Source organism: Myotis daubentonii, chromosome 7 (assembly GCF_963259705.1).
Source record: "Myotis daubentonii chromosome 7, mMyoDau2.1, whole genome shotgun sequence".
NCBI classification, from domain to species: domain Eukaryota; kingdom Metazoa; phylum Chordata; class Mammalia; order Chiroptera; family Vespertilionidae; genus Myotis; species Myotis daubentonii.
The window spans coordinates 41901775-41924971 of NC_081846.1; the positions used below are offsets into that span (position 1 = coordinate 41901775).

The following is a 23197-nucleotide window of genomic DNA, read 5'->3' on the forward strand; positions in this document are numbered from 1 at the left end:
GATACACCAAATATACTCTCCCAACTGGTGGCATCACTAGATGCTCAGTATTCCCCAGATTCTGTGTCCTCCATTGCTCTTAGCAGTTCCAGAAGCTCTATATACTAAACACTCTCCCTTCCAAACCGCCTCCTGTCGACCACCTCCCCCGCTCTCCTCAGCAGATCACCTTGCCTCCTCCTTCACCAAGAAAATTGAGGCCATCAATCGAGAACTCCCTCAATTTCCTCCCCTGCCATGTACAAACTTATCTGTCTGGCCCCATCCTTTCCTCCTGACCTCCTATCTCAGTGAAAATGCTGTCCTTCCTCTTGTCTGACGCTAATCCCTCCACCTCGGCTTTGGATCCCTTCCTTGCTCCCTCCTCTGAGACCTTGCTCCATTAATCTTCCTCTCTCTGCCCTGTATCTCCCTTCCCCTTCCTACTAGCTCTCAGCATCCTATTAATATGAACGATCCACCCCCCTTCTTGAAAAAGTCCACCTCAATCCATGCTTCTCCCTTTAGCTCCTGTTCTATTTCTCTTCCTTTCCAGTCAGTCTTCTTGGAGAGTTCACTGTCTTCACTTCCCCACTGCCTGCCTCCCGCAGGGCAACCAGCTTCACCTCACAAGGGGAACTGCCCCCGTAATGCCACCCATGGCCCCTTTTCCAGAGCTGCTGGCCATTCTTATTGTCCTTCTTTCTTGACCTTCTTGCCATGAGACCCATTTTCTGTTCCCTCCTTCCTAGAACTCTCTCTTCCCTTGCCTCCAAGACAAAGGATTTCACCTACCTTTCTAGCCTTTCTTCTTTCTCAGTGTGCTTCAAGGCTTGTGTCCTCCTGTCCCAGCCAGCACTCTTGATGTCCTCTCCTGTTTCTCTCCTGCTCTACTTGATCCTTCATGCAGGCCTTCACCCATCTGCTGATCAGTCCCAAACCCAGACCTTGGATCCATAATTCTCTTATTGTCTCCAGACACTGATTCCAACCACTTGAGGGGCACCTCCTATTGAAATCTCACAGTCACCTCAATCTCAGTCTTTCTGATTATACTGGTTTCTTTCTCTCTGTCTCAGTGAATGGCACCACGAGAAATCCACAAGCCATCCAGATTCCCTGCTTATATCCCTAAAGTCAACATCTTTGCGTTTAAGTCACTACTGCTTCTCTGCCTCTCCTGAGTTGCTACAACCAGCCCAACTCTCTCCTCCAGGCTTCTTGCCTTGGCACTCCAGAATAATCTTTGTAATTCTCAAAGCTCAGCCCACTCTCCTGCTTAAAAGCCATTCACCAGCCTCCTTGGCTTCAGGATAGTGTTCAAATTCCTTAGTTTAGCCCTTTAAGGCCCTTTTCAATCAGGCTCCTGCCCATTTCTCTAGCCTAGCACTCACTCCTTCCACCCCACCTGCACCCACACATCTCTGCTCCAGAGCCAATGGGCTATTTGAAATGCTCAAAGGGGGTCAGAGAACCAAGATGGCGGCATAGGTTAACGCCGGAGTTTGCTGCTTTGAACAACTACTTCAAAAGTGAAACCAAAAAACGGAAGGGACATCACCCAGAACCACAGGAACGCTGGCTGAGTGGAAGTCCTACAACTAGGAGGAAGGAGAAACGCACACGGACACTCAGAGGAGGCGCAGTGGTGAAGTCAAATTCTGAGGTGCGGAGTGCGCGGAGCGGGCTGGCGGCGGAGGGCGCGGTTGTTGTTTTCAATCGGGAGGGAGTCGCAGACTCTGAGCACCAGATCCGGGCGAGTCTTTAGGGACCCAGACTCAAACGGGAGAAGCGGGACTGTCTGGCTTTGGTCAGAGCAAGTGCAGCTTTCTCTCTGAGCTTTGCAGCGGGTGCTGGGACTCAGAGAGGCAGAGCCCCTGGGGACAGGACTGAGAGCGGCCATAACTGCTCTCTCCGGCCCACCCTGTTGATCCTGTGCAACCCGCCCCGCCCAAGCCCTGCACAGAGGCATTTGCCGGATAGCCTCAGGCAAAGGCTAGATTAGCACCTCCCTAGAGGACAGAAGTTCTCTCACTGCTGACACAGCTGATTCTCATAGCCACTTGGCCTGGAGGTCAAACCCTCCCTGGAATTAGCTACAACAATCAAGATTTAACTATAAGACTGCAAACAAAGACCACTAGGGGGTGCACCAAGGAAGCATAACAAAATGCGGAGACAAAGAAACAGGACAAAATTGTCAATGGAAGATATAGAGTTCAGAACCACACTTTTAAGGTCTCTCAAGAACTGTTTAGAAGCTGCCGATAAACTTAATGAGATCTACACAAAAACTAATAAGACCCTCGATCTTATATTGGGGAACCAACTAGAAATTAAGCATACACGGACTGAAATAACAAATATTATACAGACGCCCGACAGCAGACCAGAGGAGCGCAAGAATCAAGTCAATGATTTGAAATGCGAGGAAGCAAAAAACATCCAACCGGAAAAGCAAAATGAAAAAAGAATCCAAAAATGCGAGGATAGTGTAAGGAGCCTCTGGGACAGCTTCAAGCGTACCAACATCAGAATTATAGGGGTGCCAGAAGATGAGAGAGAGCAAGATATTGAAAACCTATTTGAAGAAATAATGACAGAAAACTTCCCCCACCTGGTGAAAGAAATGGACTTACAGGTCCAAGAAGCACGGAGAACCCCAAACAAAAGGAATCCAAAGAGGACCACACCAAGACACATCATAATTAAAATGCCAAGAGCAAAAGATAAAGAGAGAATCTTAAAAACAGCAAGAGAAAGAGACTCAGTTACCTACAAGGGAATACCCATACGACTGTCAGCTGATTTCTCAACAGAAACTTTGCAGGCCAGAAGGGAGTGGCAAGAAATATTCAAAGTGATGAATACCAAGAACCTACAACCAAGATTACTTTATCCAGCAAAGCTATCATTCAGAATTGAAGGTCAGATAAAGAGCTTCCCAGATAAGGAAAAGCTAAAGGAGTTCATCACCACCAAACCAGGATTATATGAAATGCTGAAAGGTATCCTTTAAGAAGAGGAAGAGGAAGAAAAAGGTAAAGATACAAATTATGAACAACAAATATGCATCTATCAACAAGTGAATTTAAGAATCAAGTGAATAAATAATCTGATGAACAGAATGAATATAATGTTGATTATAATAGAATCAGGGACATAGAAAGGGAATGGACTGACTCTTCTTGGGGGGGAAAGGGGTGTGGGAGATGTGGGAAGAGACTGGACAAAAATCGTGCACCTATGGATGAGGACAGTGCGTGGGGAGTGAGGGCGGAGGGTGGGTCGAGAACTGGGAGGAGGGGAGTTATGGGGGGGGGGGGAAGAGGAACAAATGTAATAATCTGAACAATAAAGATTTAATTAAAAAAAAAAAAAAGAAATGCTCAAAGGGGTCAAGCTAGTTCCCTCCCCCTGCTACCCAGTATTCCTGCCTGAAATGCCCGTCTTCTCCTTTCCCCTGCAAACACTACCCAGGGTTCTATCTCTGCTGCAACTTCCCCTTGTCAACTTTCTGTGCCCATATAATGCCCAAGTTGCGCTTTTTTAAAAAAGTGTGCCTCTCACTCTATTTTAATTGATGATTAACAGGCATGTCTCCCCTTCTCCTTGAATTCTCATGATGTAAAACAAATACCAGGAGCATAATAAACATATAATGAATGTTTGCTGCATGAATGAAGAATGAATGATGGATGCATGGATGGGTAAGATTTTAACTATCTTACTATAGCTTTCAATAAAGTTTTCTGACTTTTAAATAAGTATAACTTTTTAAAGTTTATTATAAACACAGTTTTTATGGTCATAGGTTTGATATTATCTTCACTTCCTCAATCCCTAGAGTCTACTGAAGTGTCAACTGGATATACTTTCATCATACAGTACTTACAATTCCTTATGTTTCAATTCCTGTATCTGCATTTCATTATATTTTTAGGATGTCTTTCTCTCTTAGGCAATGACATCTTGTATCTTCCTCTTGCGTCCCTTTTCTAGTCCCCTACTGTTCTGCCACTTCTACATACAGAAAAGATCTATGTGTTATAATTGTCTCTATAAAACAAGAGTGAGCACCCTGTGGGCTCTTTTAAGAGTCAAGTGTACAATATTGTACCCAGATACCACTGGCCCTCTCCTTTCCTTGCAAGAGCCTGTCTATCACACTGAGAGGCAGACCTTAATAGTTGACCTCTCAGCTCTTTAGACCAAGCGTACACCCCTAATTAAAACCCACTTAATCATATTTTATCTCTTCGGAATTTGCCCAGTTATTGTTGACATCCAGCCTGCAGACCTGGGAACTGCGGCTGCCATTTTGGGAGAGCTACAATGACCCCATGTCAAGCAGAGAAGAGAAATATGCAGAGAGAAGGAAAGAAACTAGATTTTCAGAGAGACGCAGAAATAAGAAATTGTATAACTCTAGAGAAACAGAGAAAGAGCAGACTTGATTTCTGGCTTTACATATCTCCACTCCTATTTCCAGGAGACCCAGCCATACTCGTGATAATTAGGCTCCCTCAGAGTTCCTGGTATCATTTAATTAAACATTTTTTAGGGAAGCTGGTTCTGATTTAGTTCTGTTCTTTGCAACTAACAGTACCTGAGACAATGAAAAGAACTACAGTTTACTTGTTGTTGACTCTCTCAAGTGCTCTCCCACATCCCCGTTAGGGTAGGTATTTTTGTCTCCACTTTATGGGAGGAACTGAGCCTCAGGAAAGTTAAGTAACTTGTCCATATTCATGCGGTAGAGTGGTGTTTAGACCTGGGCTATCTGATTTCAAAAGCCATTCTTTAACCACCACATCACACTCCCTCATGACTCAGTGATATTTATTTTGGGACTTTGGGCTTCTAGCTTCTTGGCTAACTTGCCATATATACGTGAGCTCTGGGAAATTTAAATATATCTGACACCCAGAAAATTAAGACATGGAGCTATAAAAGTCATAGAACTGAACTAGACCTTAGTAGTCATATTTTTAAACACCTTCATTTATAAAAATGGAAATAGACATACCCAGATCTTAGGTTACTTGTGAAAGATTAAACAGTTTTCAAAAATATTAGATAGGTATTACGTTGCTGGTACTAGAACTCAATTTTATTTTTTAATTTATTTTTGCATCCTCATATCATATTATCAAATCTGCCTCTTCCGAGATGATCTGATGTGTTTTCTCAAGACGATTAGGAGATGGGATATCCATCAGCCCTGCCCCTATCATATGGAGTCACTTTTGAACTTGGGACACCGAATGCCACCACCACCCAACCTCAGTTAACATTTCCCTTGACAATGGATGCTGTGACCAAGATCACTAGGCCAGGTGGGACAGTAGAGGAGCGCCGGACTGTGGTGGACAGTGAGGGCCGAACAGAAACCACAGTAACCCATCAAGAAGCAGATGACAGTCCTCGAGATGATCCAGAATCACCAACAGTTCCAGCCCTGGATGATGCCTTTTCCATCCTGGATTTATTCCTAGGTCATTGGTCTGGGTCTCTGTCCCAGCAGCCTTGTTAACCCTCAGAGGCCTTCATGTTCTTCCCACCTCCCACCCTTTTCTCACCATCTTAGCTTCTTCTCCTGTCACCTCAGGGCCTTGGTCTGTGGAACAGTGAATTGGGGGCATGTCAGTATGTCATTCATGCAAACTGACCAATAAAACCCTTATTTATGCTAAAAAAAAAAATTACCTTTTACAACACAGTGAAGGAACTATCTTTTTATTGATTAGAATAAGATTTATTCACTATGTGTGTGCCATTGTTTAGAAAATCCCTAGGAAGAAATCTACATCCTCATTTCCTTCTTTGTTCCCCAATAATTGGGTGCTTTGTATGTGTAAGGCACTGTGCTAGGCATTGTGAGAGAAATAAAGAAGTCTAACCAACAGTCCCTTCCCTTAAAGTATTCACAGTCAAATTTCAACCTTTCAAGTGATTTGGAAATATAATTTAAATGCACCAATTATTATGTAAAGCAAAGTATATGCTACCTTTTTTCCCATATATAAGGCTGTAAAAAAACAGGAGACATTTAGCAAGGGACACATTACTATATAAAATGCAAAATGCCTCTACAATAAAAAGTTGGTTATAGCAGAGTATAATTTATTCTCTTAGCCTTTCTGATAAGTGAACCTTTGCATTTTCATGTTTTATTCTTAATTTTTAAGTATTAAAGTACGTGCCATGAATGATCAATAGGTAGAGAGGGCAACGATACCACAGTGCTTTGAAATTGCTCTGTTAACACCTCTCTCCTGTTTTCTCCAGGGACAGCGTTTCCCACTCATCCCCCTCTCTATTACAGCTTCCCCTGATGATTAAATATCAGTACCGAACAGCTTTGTAGTATATTCTCCTAGGAGACTTCTGTTCATTTCTAGCATAATCTCTTATACTCATTTCTTGGGAATGAAAACCCATCTTGTCGCTTTCGGCCAGGTCCCAGAAGTGAAATACTGGGGCACATTAATCTGCCATGACAGCCTAATCCCATTCCTCACCACCTCCCAACAATTCTCACTTTCCTAATTACCTTCCATAGTTTTCCTTTTTTAAGTTTTCTATAAGCCATGGCTGCACACTTCCGTTAAGCCTCTTTTTCACAGCATATGCACATCTGGGGACGTTCTGAAGGTACACTTCCTTTCGCACGCCTGCTTTTGGTGCCTGTGCAAAGTGCTTGAATTCCTATGGGGACAGAATGCTTTACTTTGACTTGCCTTTTCAATAAGTTTCTCCTGTCCAAAATGGAAAAACTTTGGTGTGTTGGGATGACCTAGTCAGTAATGAGCATCATGAATAAGTACTGGAATTTGGAGACTCTTCTCTTCATTTCTCCTTCTCTCCTTCTCTCTCCACACACCCTGCATAAATATATGCATAAATATATATAATGTATTCACTATTAAGGCATGTGTGCCCCAAAGCTACTTATATAATAGATATACTTACCACAGACAATAAAAATCAGGTGTGGAGTTGAAGTCCATTTTTTCCATATGTGATTGATTTGGACTGTTTTGTTTTTTTCAAAAATTTTATATGAAAAAGTAGAAGTGTACCTTTACACAAAGTATATTACATGAAAGACATGGCCTCTTTTAAAAAATGATTTTATGATCAAGTAAGATTGGTTAATGCTGCATATTATGTTCCCCTCCTGCAGAACCATAATGCGTGTTCTTACATTCTGGGAGATCCTACAATGAAGAAACAGTTTAACTTTTAGAACCAGCATTTCCCAAATGCATTAGACTATGGGCCTTTTTTTTTTTTTATTCCTGCCCATAATGTCATTTAACATTCCAAATAACTCCTATTTTGTAGAATATTTTTAATAAAGAGATACATTTCATTTTTTGCCATTAATATCAAGTTTTATGACTGTGTACTTCACCCTCGCCATCCTACAAGGTTCACAGCATATGTGTTTGTAATCCGAAGATGACATTTTGCTTCCAGAAAGGTGAAGGTCGTTAGTGTAAGTCTGGTCAGAGAAAATTTTCTACACAGTTCTAGGGGATTGTGAGCTCCCTGAGTGTAACAGCCATGTCTTGCTTACCTTTGTATTCCACATGCCTGCAGTCTGGCATCATAGCTATCATCAAAACTTGTTGATGAATGAATGATGAATGAATGAATGAATGAATGAATGAATCAGTGTCTTCATAGCATTTTCATAGCATTAGTCTGGCTCTATCGCAAAATCTACACATTTTTGTGATTAACTCAGTATTGTGTGAGGATGGGAGATGTAACATGGAATTATAAAAGAGAACAAAGAGAGAATCTGAGGATGAAGGTGCTCAAACCACTGAAGTCAAAGGCTGCACCTGCACAAACACCTGAGAGTCCTGATGAAATGCAGCGGTTCAGAAACCACGCGGATCTGGGGCAGAGGGAGAGGTGCAGCACGGGAGGCACCTGTGTATTTGTTATAAGCTGTTCCCTAGTTAAAGGAGGAAACATCCTACTCACACTGTAAAAAAGAAAATATAAAGTGATTTAGGATCATCTAGTTGCTTTAACTTTGTGGGTTCTGCTAAACCAATGTGATGAAGGGAGAGACAATATATTGCATCTTGACCCCACTTTACATCAATGGCTGCTATCGTAAAGGCACATCCAGGAGTGGCTGAGCAGTAGAAACGAATCATAGGAATCTGAGTCTGCGGTTAATAGTTATACTGATGGAATTCTGAATTAAATTTGGCAATATTCTTTCACTGATGACAACCAGCTTGACAAAAATTGAGAATCGAAAATCAGAAATGTGTAAGTTACAATCAGCTTTCTCATTATCTAAAGAGAAAAGCTTAAAAACTTGGATGCTAATCCAGAACTTGTACTTACTAGCCCTGTGACCTTGGAAAAGTAGCATAACTTCTCTGAGCCTTGGTTTCCTCATCTGTAAAGAAAAAAGAAAATACTAGTTCACGGTTGTTTTCAGGACCAGATAAAATAATGTATTAAGTTGTTAATCTGTTGCCTAGTGCATGATAGGTACTTACTTATGATAGCTATTATTGTTAATAGCATTATTGTAAAATATGTTAACACACTTATCATGATCATTCTTCCAATTTTAACTGTAACTTCAGACATACCACTGCAAGCTTATTAACAAGCAGCTAATATTTTTAAGCACCTGTTCCATGCCAAGCATATGCATATCACATATAAATATGAAGTATTCTAAAAGTTCAAAAGACAATGCAAATATAGCCAAGACACAATACATTGTGCTTTTTGAAAAATGTATTTTCATAAAAATGAAATCTATGTTAAGAAACAATATCTAACATTAATTATTAGTCAATGATTATTAAGATTAGCCTAACATGTTCACTTATTAAATAACTAGAAGCTCTGTGCATGAAAATTTGTGCACTTGTGGGGAGGGGGTCCCTCAGCCCAGCCTGCACCCTCTCACAGTCCGGGAGCCCTTGGGGAATGTTTGACTGACAGCTTAGGCCCACTCCCTGCGGCTGTCCCCACCCCCCATCGTCCCACCACTGCCACTGGTGGCCTCCCTCTGCTGAAAGCAACCAGCTGGCCTGCAAGCGGCTGGCCTCATCCCCTGACCCCCCTCTGCCACTGCCAGTCACCACTGCCCCCCTCCCCCAATTTCCAACCCCTCCCTCTGCCCACTGGCACCCACTTTGGCTGGCCTGGCACTGCCTGCTCGCCGGCCCTGGCCCCCACCAACTAGTCATTTCACCATTTGGTCAATTTGCATATTAGGCTTTTATTATATAGGATATAGATTAAGGTAAGATTTAAAGAAGCAACCCAAACCTAGTACCCTCTTTAAAATCTAGTATCCTCTTGAGAAACCCTATTCATAATCATCCTACCGTATTTAACTGCTGCTTTTCTTCCATCATGTGGCCGCACTGAGTCTTTCCGGCCTGAACTGACCATGATCTTAGACTGCCTCACACTGGAGGTGGAGGGCAGCTTATGACCAAAACCCTTCACGTTGCACTTGATGCACTCTTTGCTCCTCTCACTAGCAGAGATGGTGAGCCTTCAATCTCCAGTGTTTTCAAGTTAAGGCCAAATTGCCCTTTCAATGTCTGATCTCCTTACAGTACCATAAACACAAGGACCTGGATGGGTCCTCAACCAAATCCCATGACTGTGCTTTAAACCTTAGGATTCTCTGGAGCTCTCATGACTCTTAAGATGCTCTAAATTCTACTTTAAAAGAATTGGAAATGAACACACTTGAGCATTTAAATGAGCACTTTGCCAAATTGAAACTGTTGAGAAACGGGTTGTTCTACATAAGCAAAATTTAAAGCTAATTACAAAAAGTCTTTCCAAGTATCAGTTAACACTTTACATATTTACAATGGAAATATCTTTGTGCTTTAATTATTAACTAATGATTAATATAGACTATGATCTACTATATGCCAGGCAGTGTAGGTACTTTCAAGGATTTAATTGTATTCTCATAAATAACAGGTGAGGTAGATAGTATTACCATAATTTTAGAGACAAAGAAACTGCATCTTCAAGTGACCAAGGAACTGCTCTGACTCTAAATCCAGGGAACTTTCCATATTTCTACACTGAGATATCATAGCATAACTATGGGCTGGAAAACCACAATATAAGCTTATCAACCAAACACATAAAGTATATTAAATAAAGGCAAAATATTCACAAGGTCTTTTCCCATGGAGAGTCAAATACATTTGGTATAGACAATTGTTCCAACACTCAGAAGCTGTGTAAGATTTAGTTCATGAAGTCTACTCTCATCCCCAGAGCCAGAAATGATGCCTCTTGTTCTCAGAGCAGCTAAAGCACTTTGCTTGAACCTAGAACACTCTCCGTGGTATTTCAATTGTGTGCTACCTGCCTTATTTTCCTTATGACCACTTCTCATCTCCCTTACTAGTCTGTAAATATCTTAGAGTCATAGATTCTCTCTTATTCACGTCGTATCATCCACTGTGTCTAGGCTAACACAGAGAAAGTTCCTGAAAGGTTTACTTAATAGATTAGTGAACTAACAAGCAGGTACCTGGGAATGTATCTGCTCATGGTCCTTTGTGTCAAAGCAGGAAAACAGTTTGATCCAAGCAGCTGGTGTGGGGAACTGTTGTCAGGTCACTGACCCTTCTGTCCTCTTTCAGGAGCGGCTCTGCCCTGGCCCAGCTCTACGGAACCTCCGCCACCTTAGAGCACCACCATTTTAACCACGCAGTGATGATCCTTCAGAGTGAGGTACGGCCCTAACATTCTGCTTCTCCCCTTGACAGAAAAATCAATGAAGCCTTGCCTCCGACCTCTCTCTGTAATGCCACAGGTAGACACAGAGAAGTGGGACAGATTTTTTAAGTCAAACGACTAGGCCCTTTTGTGTGGCTTTTTTTAATTCAGTGAGATGCCTGACCAAGGAATGGGTTCAAATTCTTCCAGAGCTGATTCATTTGGGATTCATTCTTGGTTTGGAAGCTTCTCCCATTCACTTAGCAGAGGAGGTAGCCTCCAACTTGCTTACCTTCCTTAGGGCTACAGAAGCCCACACACAGGGACTTGATCCAAGTAGTGAGTGGCCCAACCTTCCTATTGTGTGAAACTCACAGCCCCATTAAAAGAAGGTAGAAACAGGATGATAAAGTTACACTTTATTAGCACAACTGAGGTATCTACATAAGATAAGCACTTAAAGTTGCTGGTGGGACCAGTCTGAAAGTGAGAATTGCAGCTACATTTGAGACCCAAGATTGCAAGACTTGGAAGTGCTTTTCTGCTTTTAGTTCCTGCGGAGAAAAGGAAAACCACTACTGAGCCTGGCTGAGGCAGCATGAGCTCGAAATCGCCAGGAAAGGATCTGTTTGGTTTTCTGCAGGCGTGCAGGCTGTTTGTGTGTGTGTGGCTGGAATAGCATCATTAAATATGGAGGTTTTCCTCCAGCCTACCTTGAGAAAGCATGTCTTTTGTAACATCATGAAAGCCTCGTTCAATCCCAGAAAGAGAGTGGGCAGTGTGGCTGGGGCAGGCCAACCGCTGGGGGAGACCTCTCTTCAGCTGGGAAGGAAGCAACACAGTTAGGCTCTCGGTAACTCTGACAGAAACCAGCATCCGGCATGTGTGGCTCGGGAATTTCCCTAGGAAAGCCATGTTTTAGCCGAGTGCTGTGGCAAAGGAAGGCAGGACAGGGGGAACTTGGGTTCAGGCTGTCTTTTCTGCACTAGTAACAGGATGGGTTTATACCTCAAATCCCAAGCACTCCCACCATTGTCATAACAGGGATTATGCACAGGATATCAAAGTTTTCTTGAAAGGTCATTTGTTTATTTGTTTGGAGAAACGAATCCCACTAACACAGAATTTGTCTTCAGACAAATAAAATACCTTGGCTGCCCTTCACTCAAGATTTCTCTATGAAGGACCGGAATAATAACATTACTATGCAGTGAGCATAACTGGTGCGTGCAGGCCCTGCCCGGGGCATCCCCATCCCCTCCCTCCCTGACCTCAGAAGGGCAGAACTGCAGATGTCATCATCACCCACTTCCTAAATGCAAAGGACAGAGCAGCTAGGTGGGCAGGCAAAAGTCCCACTGACCTTTCTTCCCCCACTTGCTTCTCTTTCCATCAATACCACCCTTCTCAGGGGTGGGGAACCTTTTTTCTGCCAAGGGCCATTTGGATTTTTATAGCATCATTTGCGGATCATACAAAATTATCAATTTAAAAATTAGCCTGCTATATTTGGTCAAACATTTAATTAACTCACCCCTAATGCCTTGACAGGGCCAGACCAAATGATTTTGCAGCCCTTATATGGCCCTCAGGCCCGGCATTCTCCACCCCTGTGCCTAAACAAAATGGAAGCAGTATTTCAAGGACACAAATCTATTTCAAGGACCAAGCTCTTGAGACACTGGAGGAAGCCAATTTGCATATAAATAATACACTGATTGCAAATTAATATTTTTTATCAGTATTAAAGCTGATCTGGCTAGCTTTGTCACTCAGTTATCTATAAACAACTGGCTTAGTTACTCTATGTCCTTTAAAAGTGGTAAAATGCACTCTCACAAAATAATCAAGATCTTCAAACGCAGACCAGCTTTCTCCTGGACTTCACATTAGTTTTATTGTGACTTGTTCCTAACAGCTATGCAGGCAGACCTGGGAGATATCATGGGTTCACTCCCAGACCATCGCAATAAAGAGAGTCATAATATTGTTGCTGGTGGAGGATCTTGTCTTCAGTTTATTAAAAAAATGCAGCATCTGTAAAGCACAATGAAGCAAAGCACAATCAAACGAGGAGTGTCTGTACTTCTTTCACTGGGAGATGCTAGACGTATGGCTGAATCCCAGGAACTACTTGGTCGGTAGCTTCCAACCACCTTTTCTCAGGCCCCAGTATACCAGCCTGTGATTGATCCACAGGGCAAGGCTCGGGCAAAGAAAGTGGGGCAGAATTATGGTATGGCATTCCTTTAGTTATTTGTCTTCTTCCTAATGGCTGAATTAAGGGTCTGGGAGAGCTCATTTGAAAATTATTAATAATATTGGACCTGGTCCCATGTGGAACCAATATACTCTAGTCTTTACCAAGTGGTGGGTTCACCCAAGGAGATAAATTAACTCAGGGAAGCAGATTTTCATCTGGTGCCTGGTAGGCGGTAATTTACTAATTGATATTCTGGTTCCCAGAAAAAATTAATTTACTTCTCATTGGGAAATAGTTTCTTCTTAGGCAGTCATTTCCCCCCCTCCTCCGGCACCATCTTCTGGCTCTCCACGCGAGGTATCAGCCTGCTCCAGTTCCCGGGCTCTGTGTTTGAGTTCGTACTTCATGCTAAGAAAACCTGATAAATGAGAAGTCCTGACTTTCAAAGCAAATTAAGTGGATTGTCTGTCACTTTACAAAGGGATTTTCCACTTCACTAAAACCATTGTACAACTGCCAGTGTAGCTAAAACACGTTTTGATGACGTGTTCTTTTCAAAGGCATGGGGATACAGGTGTGTTTTCACATTTTCCCAGGTGGAAGTCATCTTTACAGTCTGAAGAGCTATGCCGAGAACAATATCATATACATTCTAACTACTCAGGAAGTATGTACTGAATTTAATCTGCCACACGCTTCATCAAGATGATCTTCACGGTTTAGCATAGGGTTTCTCAACTTCAGTTGCTCTGGCATGTTGGGCCTGGTTCATCTTTGCTATTCAGGCCAAATTGTGCATTGTAGGACCTGTAGCTGCTTCTCTGGCCTCTACCCACTAGATGCCAGTAGCACCCATCACCAGTGGGACAATCAAAAATACCTCTGAACATTGCCAGGCGTCCCCATTGCTCAAATCGCCCCCAGTTAAGAACCTCTGGTCTAATGTTTTTCTCCTCCTTAAAGTCATTTGTTGACATAGCAAGTACTTCCAAAATGCCAACTTGAGTTTTAATTAGTGAAATTAGTATTTATTTTAGGGTCATAAAGATTCCCAAATGTTTTGTTAACTTCTGCATTCAGTAATTCCACAGGAAATGGGTAGTCAAATGGAGTTGTTAGCACAAATACACCCAATAGTAAGACAAGGTCAACATTTTTCAGAGTTTGCTCTTTAAGACTAGACATAATAAAGTGTCCCTTGGTAGTCCTCAAAGATGACTGCACTTTCTGGCTTTGCTATGTTTGCCAGAGACTATGTTTGTATTTGTGCAAAATTTCATTAAGCTTTTTAAAAAATGGTTTGCCATGTTTTTTCCTATATATGTTTAATATATAGGAAAAAATATGCAATATATATTTAATATACTATATAGGAAAAACATGCAATCAAAAACTCATATTTAATGGGTTTTTTTGTGACTTTTTACTTTCTCATTACAGGGTCACAACATCTTTGCTAATCTGTCCTCCAAGGATTATAGTGACCTCATGCAGCTTTTGAAGCAGTCAATATTGGCAACAGACCTCACGCTGTACTTTGAGTAGGTATCAGCATTTGATCTATTTGACAAATGGATATCTAAAGTTTCATCCTGTAATTAATATCCAAGTGCAATTTGGGGGTTGCCTGTTGTTCTGGCACTGATAGCAATGTGTAAATGAGCTAAACATTTTGCTGTTGTTTTCCCCTCATCTAAAACTTTATTAAGGTGATGTCTGTAAGATAAGAGCTCCACCACAAGATTTGGAGCTCTCTTTATTTTTTATGATCCTTGTGTGGAACTCTTGACTCTGAAACTAAGTGATGGTCATTTTTATTTTAAAGACTCTGATTTCTATTTTAGACTATTATTTCTCTTCAGATCTAAAATGGCATTGCTGATGCTAATGAAAACGGTGTGTTGCTGGAAGGTTGACTAGAAATCCAAGCCTTCATTCCTTGCCTCTCCTCTACCTCTCTTTCTTAGAAAAGCTGCCCCTCCCTTTTTTTCCAATTTTAGACCTCCACCTGAGCTGGAAATTCCATCCCTCTTATTTCCTCTAAGACCTGCTCTATCAGGCACCACCTCTTTTGGAAGCCTGGAAATATTTCCTTTGCTGATATACACAGTTTTTTCTTGAAGACCAAACAACTTTCCTTCCTTCAAAAATTATTTCACCCCATGGAGATCTTAATTGCTTTTCAGTTTACATTTCTTTTAGTGCCTACCTTTTAAAATAAATGGAGCATATTTGTACCTTTGTTTTCCTAACACCCGTTTTACCTTAAAGAGTAGTGTCCACCTCCACATTCTATCAAAATTAGACTTTCAGCAGTCACCAGAGACTTCCTCGTCCCCAAATTCAATGTCCTTTCCTCATTTCTAATATATTCTAATTTCTTTGAGAAACCTGAAGATTTACTGACTTCTCATTGCCAGTTTCTACTCTCTTACTCTCTTCTCTTCCCCCAACATCCAGCTTCCTTTCTCTCTCCTTTTCTGGATCCTTTCTAAGTTTCTTTTCTCCTTGCCCCTTTGGATGAGTTCTTGAACCCATGTTCTTCTTTCTCTATTTAGAGTCACTCCCCTGGTTGTATCTCCATAATACCTTTTTATTCTAGAAGACTGAAATTCTTCAGTCTAACCCTAGACATGTACCTCTAACTTCTGTTGCAAAAGCCTTTAGGGGTTTCATTGCTTTCAAAGCAACCTTTAAACTTGGTTTGAGTTTCAAGGCCTTCCATAATCTGCCCCCAACCTTTTTTTCATTCTTTTATTCCACTTCTCTCCTACATGGTTTGTCTTCCTTAACCAGACGGGTCTCCGTGTTACCCTTTGAAAACACCTATGCAGTGCCCCTTGTGCCCCAATCATATTACTGTTCCTACATGGAATCTTATCCCTCTAGTTCCCCATCTGGCTGAAATACCCTTTAAGGTTCATCTCTTCTACCACCTCTTCCAGGAATCTTATGTCACCCCCTTTGTAATCTTACTGCACTTGGGCATTATATCAGTTAGTATTAGATTCAATTATAAGGGACCAAAAAAGTAACACAAAATAACAGTGGCTTTCTTCTCTGTCACACAGAAGAAGTCTGGAGATAAACAATCTGTAGTTGGTAGAGTAACTACATTAAGTCACCAGGGACCCAGGCTACTTTTGTCTTTCTATGATGCCACTTTCAACACATAGTTTCTACCTTAGTCCAAGATAGCTACTCAATGTCCCCCCATATGCCAACTAGCAGAAAAAAGGAAAGAGTTAAGAAAAAAAGGGCCAAAAGGTGATGCAAGTTATCTTTTAAGAGAGTTTTCTGGAAATTCCCCAGAACACTTCTGCTTACATTTCATTGGTCCGATTTTAGTCATTTGTCCATACCTAGGTTGAAAGAAGGTTGGAAAGGAAGCCTTTATTCTGGTACAGTCCTGTGCTGCACAACAACATTTTGGTCAACAACAGATGGCATATACGACTTGAATACCATAGAGTCTAGGTGTGCAGTGGGCTATACCACCTAGGTTTGTGTAAGTGCACTCTGTGATGTTCACCCGGTGATGAAATCACCTAATGACATTTCTCAGAGGGATCGCTGTTGTTTAGCAGCCCATGACTGTAATCACTGTCCCACTGAAAACTAGGACTTCTGTAAGAAAGAAAGGGAGGAGAGCTACTGGAGTAGACAACTATCAGTGCATGCCACACATTTTTATTGTAGGCTCCTGCTAAATGCGTTATGACACGGGAATAGTGGAAGGAGTAAAGGCTTTTGAATTACTGGTCTGGATTTAAATTTCATTCTGGCATTCTAATTAAACCTGGTGTATTGAGCCCAAGTGTCTATGTCTTCTCCCTCCTGGAATTTTACTGAATTGGCAAATGAATTTTAAAGGAAAAAGGGGACAAATCTGCAAGGAAAAAAGACAGGGGGGCACACAATAACTGATAAGAGATGGCAGCACATTTGTGCGAACAGAAGGCCAGCTGACGAATGATAACGGATTGAGCAGCACAGAAGTGAAAGTAGGACCCACGGAGGAAGACAGCTCTGAGAAGCAAGCCCATTGGCGCTGCAGAACCTCACTGGGGGCTGAGAGCCAAAGGCACCATGAAAAGTGGATTTGACATTTAGAGCTTAAGACAAGGTGATTACTAGAAAGTCAGTTTACAGAACACCCAGCACCCACAAAGCCTTCCACCAGCATAGCTGATAACTTCCTTTCCCCTGCACTTGCAGAAGGCCAAAGGATTGTTCTCTGGAGAAATGCAAGGAAGAACTCTGGAGTGGGGAAATGAGATGCAAAGTTCAGAAGAGGGGTGACACAAAATGGAAGGAGTCTCTGCATTCAAAGCCCACACCCCTAGTCCAGTCACCAGAAGCTAGAAGTCTATAAGCTGCACACTCAGGGTTGTCAGATTTAGCAAATGGAAATCAAGAAGTCCAGTTAAATTTGCATTTTGGATAAACAAATGAATAATTTTTAGTATAAGTATGTCCCATGCAATGTATGTGTGGGACACAGGCAACTGCAGCTCAATCTTTTAATGTCTTGCTATTGCACTCAAATGGATAACAAGGATCACAGAACATTGATATGAAACACAGAGGCTAAAACAACCAAGATGCTTTTAAAAAAACTATAGGAACAGCCATAGAAGAATACAGAGCTCTTGGAAATTAAAAACATAATGGCGAAAGTAAAAAATCAAATGATAGCATTGGGAAATACAGTCAAAGAATAATAAGGCAAAACTATCGAAAACACTGCTTTATTTTATTATACAGTTTACCCGTGAATGACATAGGTTTGAACTGTGCAGGTCCACTTAATACTGATTTTTTTCAATAAATACAGTCAGCCCTTTGCATATGTGGGTTTCACATCCCCAGATTCAAATAACTGTGGATCTAAAATAGTATTTTCAGTCCTCTGTTGGGACTCTGCAGATGCAGAGGGCTGACTATATACATTGTTCAACACCATTTTATATAAAGGACCTGAGCCTCTGCAGATTTTGGTATCTGAGGGGTCTGGAACCAATTCCCCAAGGAGTGATGGAAATATTTAGAAAGTCAAAACTTATATGCAAATTTTCAACTGTGTGCTTTTTAGTAATGTTTGATTTGTTAACTATGTGCATGTACTACTTTAATAAATATATATTTTAATCCCAGCTCTACCACTGCTTAGCTGTGTGTCATCAGATGAATGATATACCTCTCTGAGCCTTTTTTTTCATGTGTGAAATGGAGATAATACCTATGTTATCTGTCTTATGTCTTGTAAATGTATGTTTTATAAATGGCTACATCTACAGCCTCATTTGCTTTATAGCCTATTTATTTTGCATGTTTAGTGGCTTTCATGTTTGACTTAACTATCATGATCTTCCCTCTTTTTCTGAATGGATGCACCTTGATTTGGGATTTATCGAAGCTTGTATCCCTTTAATATTTTTATTTCCTGTCTCTGACACTTGTAAGATTTTATGTTATTTTCCTCAAAGTAGAAGCATTCTCCCAAGCCAAGTTTCCAAGTAATTTCTATGGGAGAAAAAAACCTCAACAGTTGGAGTCCATTTATCAAGCCCTGTTAGCCATGTGACGAATCACCGAGTGACCGCTGGAATGCAGTCCAGGAAGTGGCTGCAACTCCTTTTCTCATTACTCTGTTCTTATCTTAATGCTGCAGCCCCTGCTAATGTCTGCTGACTCCCAAGGAAGCTGCTAGCTCTCTTTTTGTCACCGTTATTGTTTCCTGAGGTTCTGAATAGCTGTTCGTTCCCTAATCTGGACCTTCAGGAGGCTGATTCACTTGCCTGTCGAAAGTTGCATTAAGGTGTTGCCATATTTTTAGCCAAAACAATCCCTAGGGTTAATGAGGGGGAAGCAACTACTACAAACTGCCACCCGGCTGCGTTTATTTCACAAATATATAGTGTGGAACTGGGAAGGGATGTTAGAGATGATGTAATCTAAGTCATCTTTTTCTTGTACATCACGTACTGAGTTCGAAACTGTTAAATAGTATAGTTTGGGTCATATATAATTAGTGTCTAAACTGGAACCCACACTTTGCTAAAAATTACACAAAATCTTGCAAGTGTCAGAGACAGGAAAAAGCCTCCTCTTTTAGGGCTTTTTCCACAATCACTATATTCCTTCTCTAATTAAAAAAATCAAGAAAGACTTGTCATTTGAATTGGGGCTAAATTCCATGGCAATATTGACCTTCCCAGCTGTGCATTAATTGGTTTACTCTGAGCAGCAGCCTGAGTTCCCCGAGCCCTCTCCCAAAGCAGAGCTGCAGACGGCGGGCAGGTTCATTTTAGAGGTGACATCAGGAATAGGAGTGGGGACTGGGACAGTAAAGCGGCAAGTAGGACAGCTACTGTAAGGACACGGACCCTTGTTGGTCACCACTGTGTTCAGCCAGGCTTGACCCTATGCTGCACCTCAAAATTATCCACCAGCCTCCACGTTCCGTCAGCCAAGGTTATTCCATGGTCGTTAATTCCCACACCAGTTCCGGACATCTGTGCCTGAAGGCTGGGGATGCCTACAGCATCCAGTCCCACAGGGGGCGTCAGAGCAGCGACAGGGCAGAAAGAAAGCTGGGCCAGTGATCCGGGAGCTGGGCACTGACTGGTTGAGGCAGCAGTGGCTGAGAAAGGTGGGCCAGGAGGGTGTGAGGCAGCCCTAGAGAAAGTCTGGATCAGCACTGGCTCTTCTGCCCTGCCTACTCACATCAAAAGTCATGACAGTAGAGGTCAACCAGGGAGGAAACACACTGCTTTCCTCCCCTAGGAAGGAGAAAGGAAGGGCCAGGCCTTTGGAGAGGGGTGCAGGACTCATTCCTAGGGGCAGGATCTCCCGCGATGTGCCGGCAGGGAAAAACGTAAGGTTCCTGGAAATGTGGGACCTCTTTAAAAATAACCACAAAGCCCTGTAACTTTAATTTCTAATGGTTCTAGGTGTGCTCAAGATTCTCTCCTACAAGTGACAGATAAAAGCAGAATCCCCAAGTTTGAAAAATAAAACAAAAAAAACCTCAGTGTGAATTTCTGGGTTTCACCACCTAAATCTGGGGGTTAATTCTTCAGCCTGATTTTCCAACTCATCAAAACTTTTTCCAGTTTCTGCTGAATGATTTTCTAAAATTGATTTCTGTGTCTATTTCCAAGTCCTTGCAGTGAACAAGGCTTTGATATTTAAGTAGCAATTTCAGCATCCCAGGCAAGAATTAGATATACCTTATCAGCATGCAGCCATGTGACTTTGAGGGTCACCCAATCTCCCTTTGCCTCAGTTTCCCCATCCGCAGTATGGGGATAGGCACCTCACCCACACCAATCCCCTAGGGTCCTTGTGATGGTCAAAGGAGATCACCTATTTGAAAGATAACTTGGTAATTTAAGTAAGTAAGATTTAAATAATCTAAACAATTCATATTTAAATAATTTAAATTTGATAACTTCGATCATTTAAAATACCTTATAAAGAAAAGACCCACGGAGCCAGAAACTAAACAAAATTTTTATAATTAAAGATAACACTTGAGGGCTGCAAAGAGAGAGATTCAAAATTACATGAGTTAAAATGTCAAAGGGGAATCACAACGCCCTGTACTATTTGCGTGGAAGTCAACAAAGGCGACCTATGCAACTTTCACGCTAATGAACATGGTATTTCCTGAATGCTTACTCCGGGGCTTTATGTACACATTGTCCCATTTATTTTTTTAAAATATATTTTATTAATTTTTTACAGAGAGGAAGGGAGTGAGATAGAGAGTTAGAAACATCGATGAGAAAGAAACATCGATCAGCTGCCTCCTGCACATCTCCTACTGGGGATGTGCCCACAACCCAGGTACATGCCCTTGACCGGAATCGAACCCGGGACCCTTCAGTCCGCAAGCTGATGCTCTATCCACTGAGCCAAACCTGTTTCGGCCACATTGTCCCATTTAATATTTAGAGCAGTCCCATAAGAATAGGTACTATGCTTGAGCTCAAATACACTTGAGGAAACTGAGGTTTGGAGAGATCCAGTAAATTGCTCACAATGTTAACTAATAAAGTTGAGAGTGATGCCTAGTAGTTGGGCTCCAAAACGTTTGCACTACTCTGCCATTCTCTCTGCACTTAAAGGATTGTTAGTTTAAGAGCATTAAAGGGGAAACTGAGGCCAGTCCTGGGAACACTCAGACATTAAAGGCAGCAGTAACTTGAGTATGCCCATGTCCAAGGCCAGTTCCAAGCACACTGGGCAGCAAGCCATAGCAATTCAACTAACTGCAGACTAACCAGCAGATTGGGGGCGGGGCCCAGGCTCCAGGTTCCAGTTGCTCAGGAGCCTGACTGGTCGGGCTGAGACTGCAATTGCATGGAGCTAAGCTGGGGCATCAGAAGTTGAAAATTATTTAGCTCTAATACAGTCCTCTGGGGTGTTGCCGTCAGGTAGCAATTATAGTTTAGCATCGCCCCCCAACAGGGTGTGATCACATCAGTGTCTCTCACATCTGCCAGGTGCCTGCTCTGTGCCCAGCTCTGCTCTAGGTATCTCCCCGTATCACCACTGGAATAGGAGCTCCACGAATGCAGACATCTCACTCTGGGAACCCCAAAATCTACCTGACGCATTGCCTGACATAACAAGCTCTCAAAATATAAACTTTTTTTGATATTGATTTCTCAGATCAACTATAAGGTCGATATTGTTATCCTCATCCTTTAGATAAGGATACCGAGTCTTAGAGAGGGTTAAGACTTTTTCCGAAGTCCTCACATTGTCTATGCTCAATCTCCAGGCCACATTGCCTCAGACCACTCTTTAAACTGAGGATTTATAATTCAGATTTTATAAATCAAATGGGTGCCCCATGCCTTTTTGGTTGGCTTTCTAATTAATCAGACTTAAAAAATGAGTTGTGTGTTTTTTTTTCATTTCCTTTTGTGTTCTACAAACATTCATCAACAATTATGGAAAATGCTCAGCCTGTTTGGTTTCTAAACCAGCCTAAAGGGATGCAATAAGTAGCATTTCTCAAAAGCATCTGATAATGACAGCAAAATGTACTAACTCATCTAGGATTGCCAGGAATCGTCGTTTGACCATCTTTTAAAAATTAGATTAATATCATAAGCAATTTATTTTAAAAAATACAATAAGAGCTAAATGAATGTTTTTACTCCTATGCAGACAGGAATATTAATTCATTCAACAAACGTTTATTAAGAACCCACTATGTTCAGTGTCATCAGCTTCCACAGTTGCCTGCACTCAACTAGCCGCCATATTGAAAGGAAGAGAGATTAATGTATAGTAAGGTGTTTCGACTTGTAGGGCTTAACCCATTGCTCTTTTCCAAACAGTCTTATATTCTAACAAAGTCTGATAAATTAATCTACTAGCACAACAGGCCCTATGGAAGGTTAATGGAAGAAATATTTTGGTACTTCTGGATGCATTTCGAAGCAATTTTACATATAGTCATGCCCACACCCCCATCCACCTAATATTGCAACTGTATAAAAAAGTGAGAAATTTATCCACTAACACTTATTATGCCTCCTTTATGCAGGTTCTGTGCTAGCTGCTGGGGGTGCTGAGGTAGAAAAGACATGTTTCTTACCTTTAGGGAACCAGAGCTCAGTGGGGAAGAGAGAAAAACAATAACACCAAATTGTGACAAGTGCTGCAGCCAAAGTAAATGCAGGGGCCACAGGGGCATGTGCCATCTAGCACCGCCCTAAACCACTTCCACCTGGTGATTATGGTTTAACGGAACTGATGGTTAGGTCCTTGTATTGTCTAATCTTCTGCCATTTTTAACATTCAAAGTCACTCCAGTCTTTCCATTTCCTGCATTTTGCCAATTTTATTCGTGTTGTCAACATCAGCACAGGATCAGACAGGTGATTTCACTCTTAGTTAGTCCTTGTATTATCGGACTACTTAAACAGGAAGATAATTCATTTTCCAAATTAAATATATGACTTTTGTTTCTTTAGTCATACTTACTGGAGTTAACATCTGCATATTAATTTACTCTTCGCCAGTGCTTTTACATCCAAAGTCCCCAACCTCTCAGAATTTGCATTTAGCAACCAGTTGCAGATGTACCCTGGCCTGTTGAATGAGCTGCGAGAACACTGAGAGGACAACATCCAACTCCTCCCCTGCACCCACCCAGCTGCCTACACACACTCCTGCCTTCCCTGCCTGATGGCCCTGGGGCTGGATTTTCCGGAGAGTCACAGTCATGATTTGCCACCTCTC

General features: G+C 41.8%; 1 protein-coding gene across 1 annotated transcript in view; it reads left to right on the top strand.

Moving 5' to 3' along the window:
• Positions 1-23197, top strand: part of PDE11A (phosphodiesterase 11A) — a 308732-nt gene that overhangs the window by 236449 nt on the left and 49086 nt on the right. Inside the window, exons 14-15 of the mRNA XM_059703969.1 lie at positions 10653-10743; positions 14372-14472. Of these exons, the coding sequence (XP_059559952.1) occupies positions 10653-10743; positions 14372-14472 (192 nt within the window). The remainder of the gene's footprint in view (positions 1-10652; positions 10744-14371; positions 14473-23197) is intronic.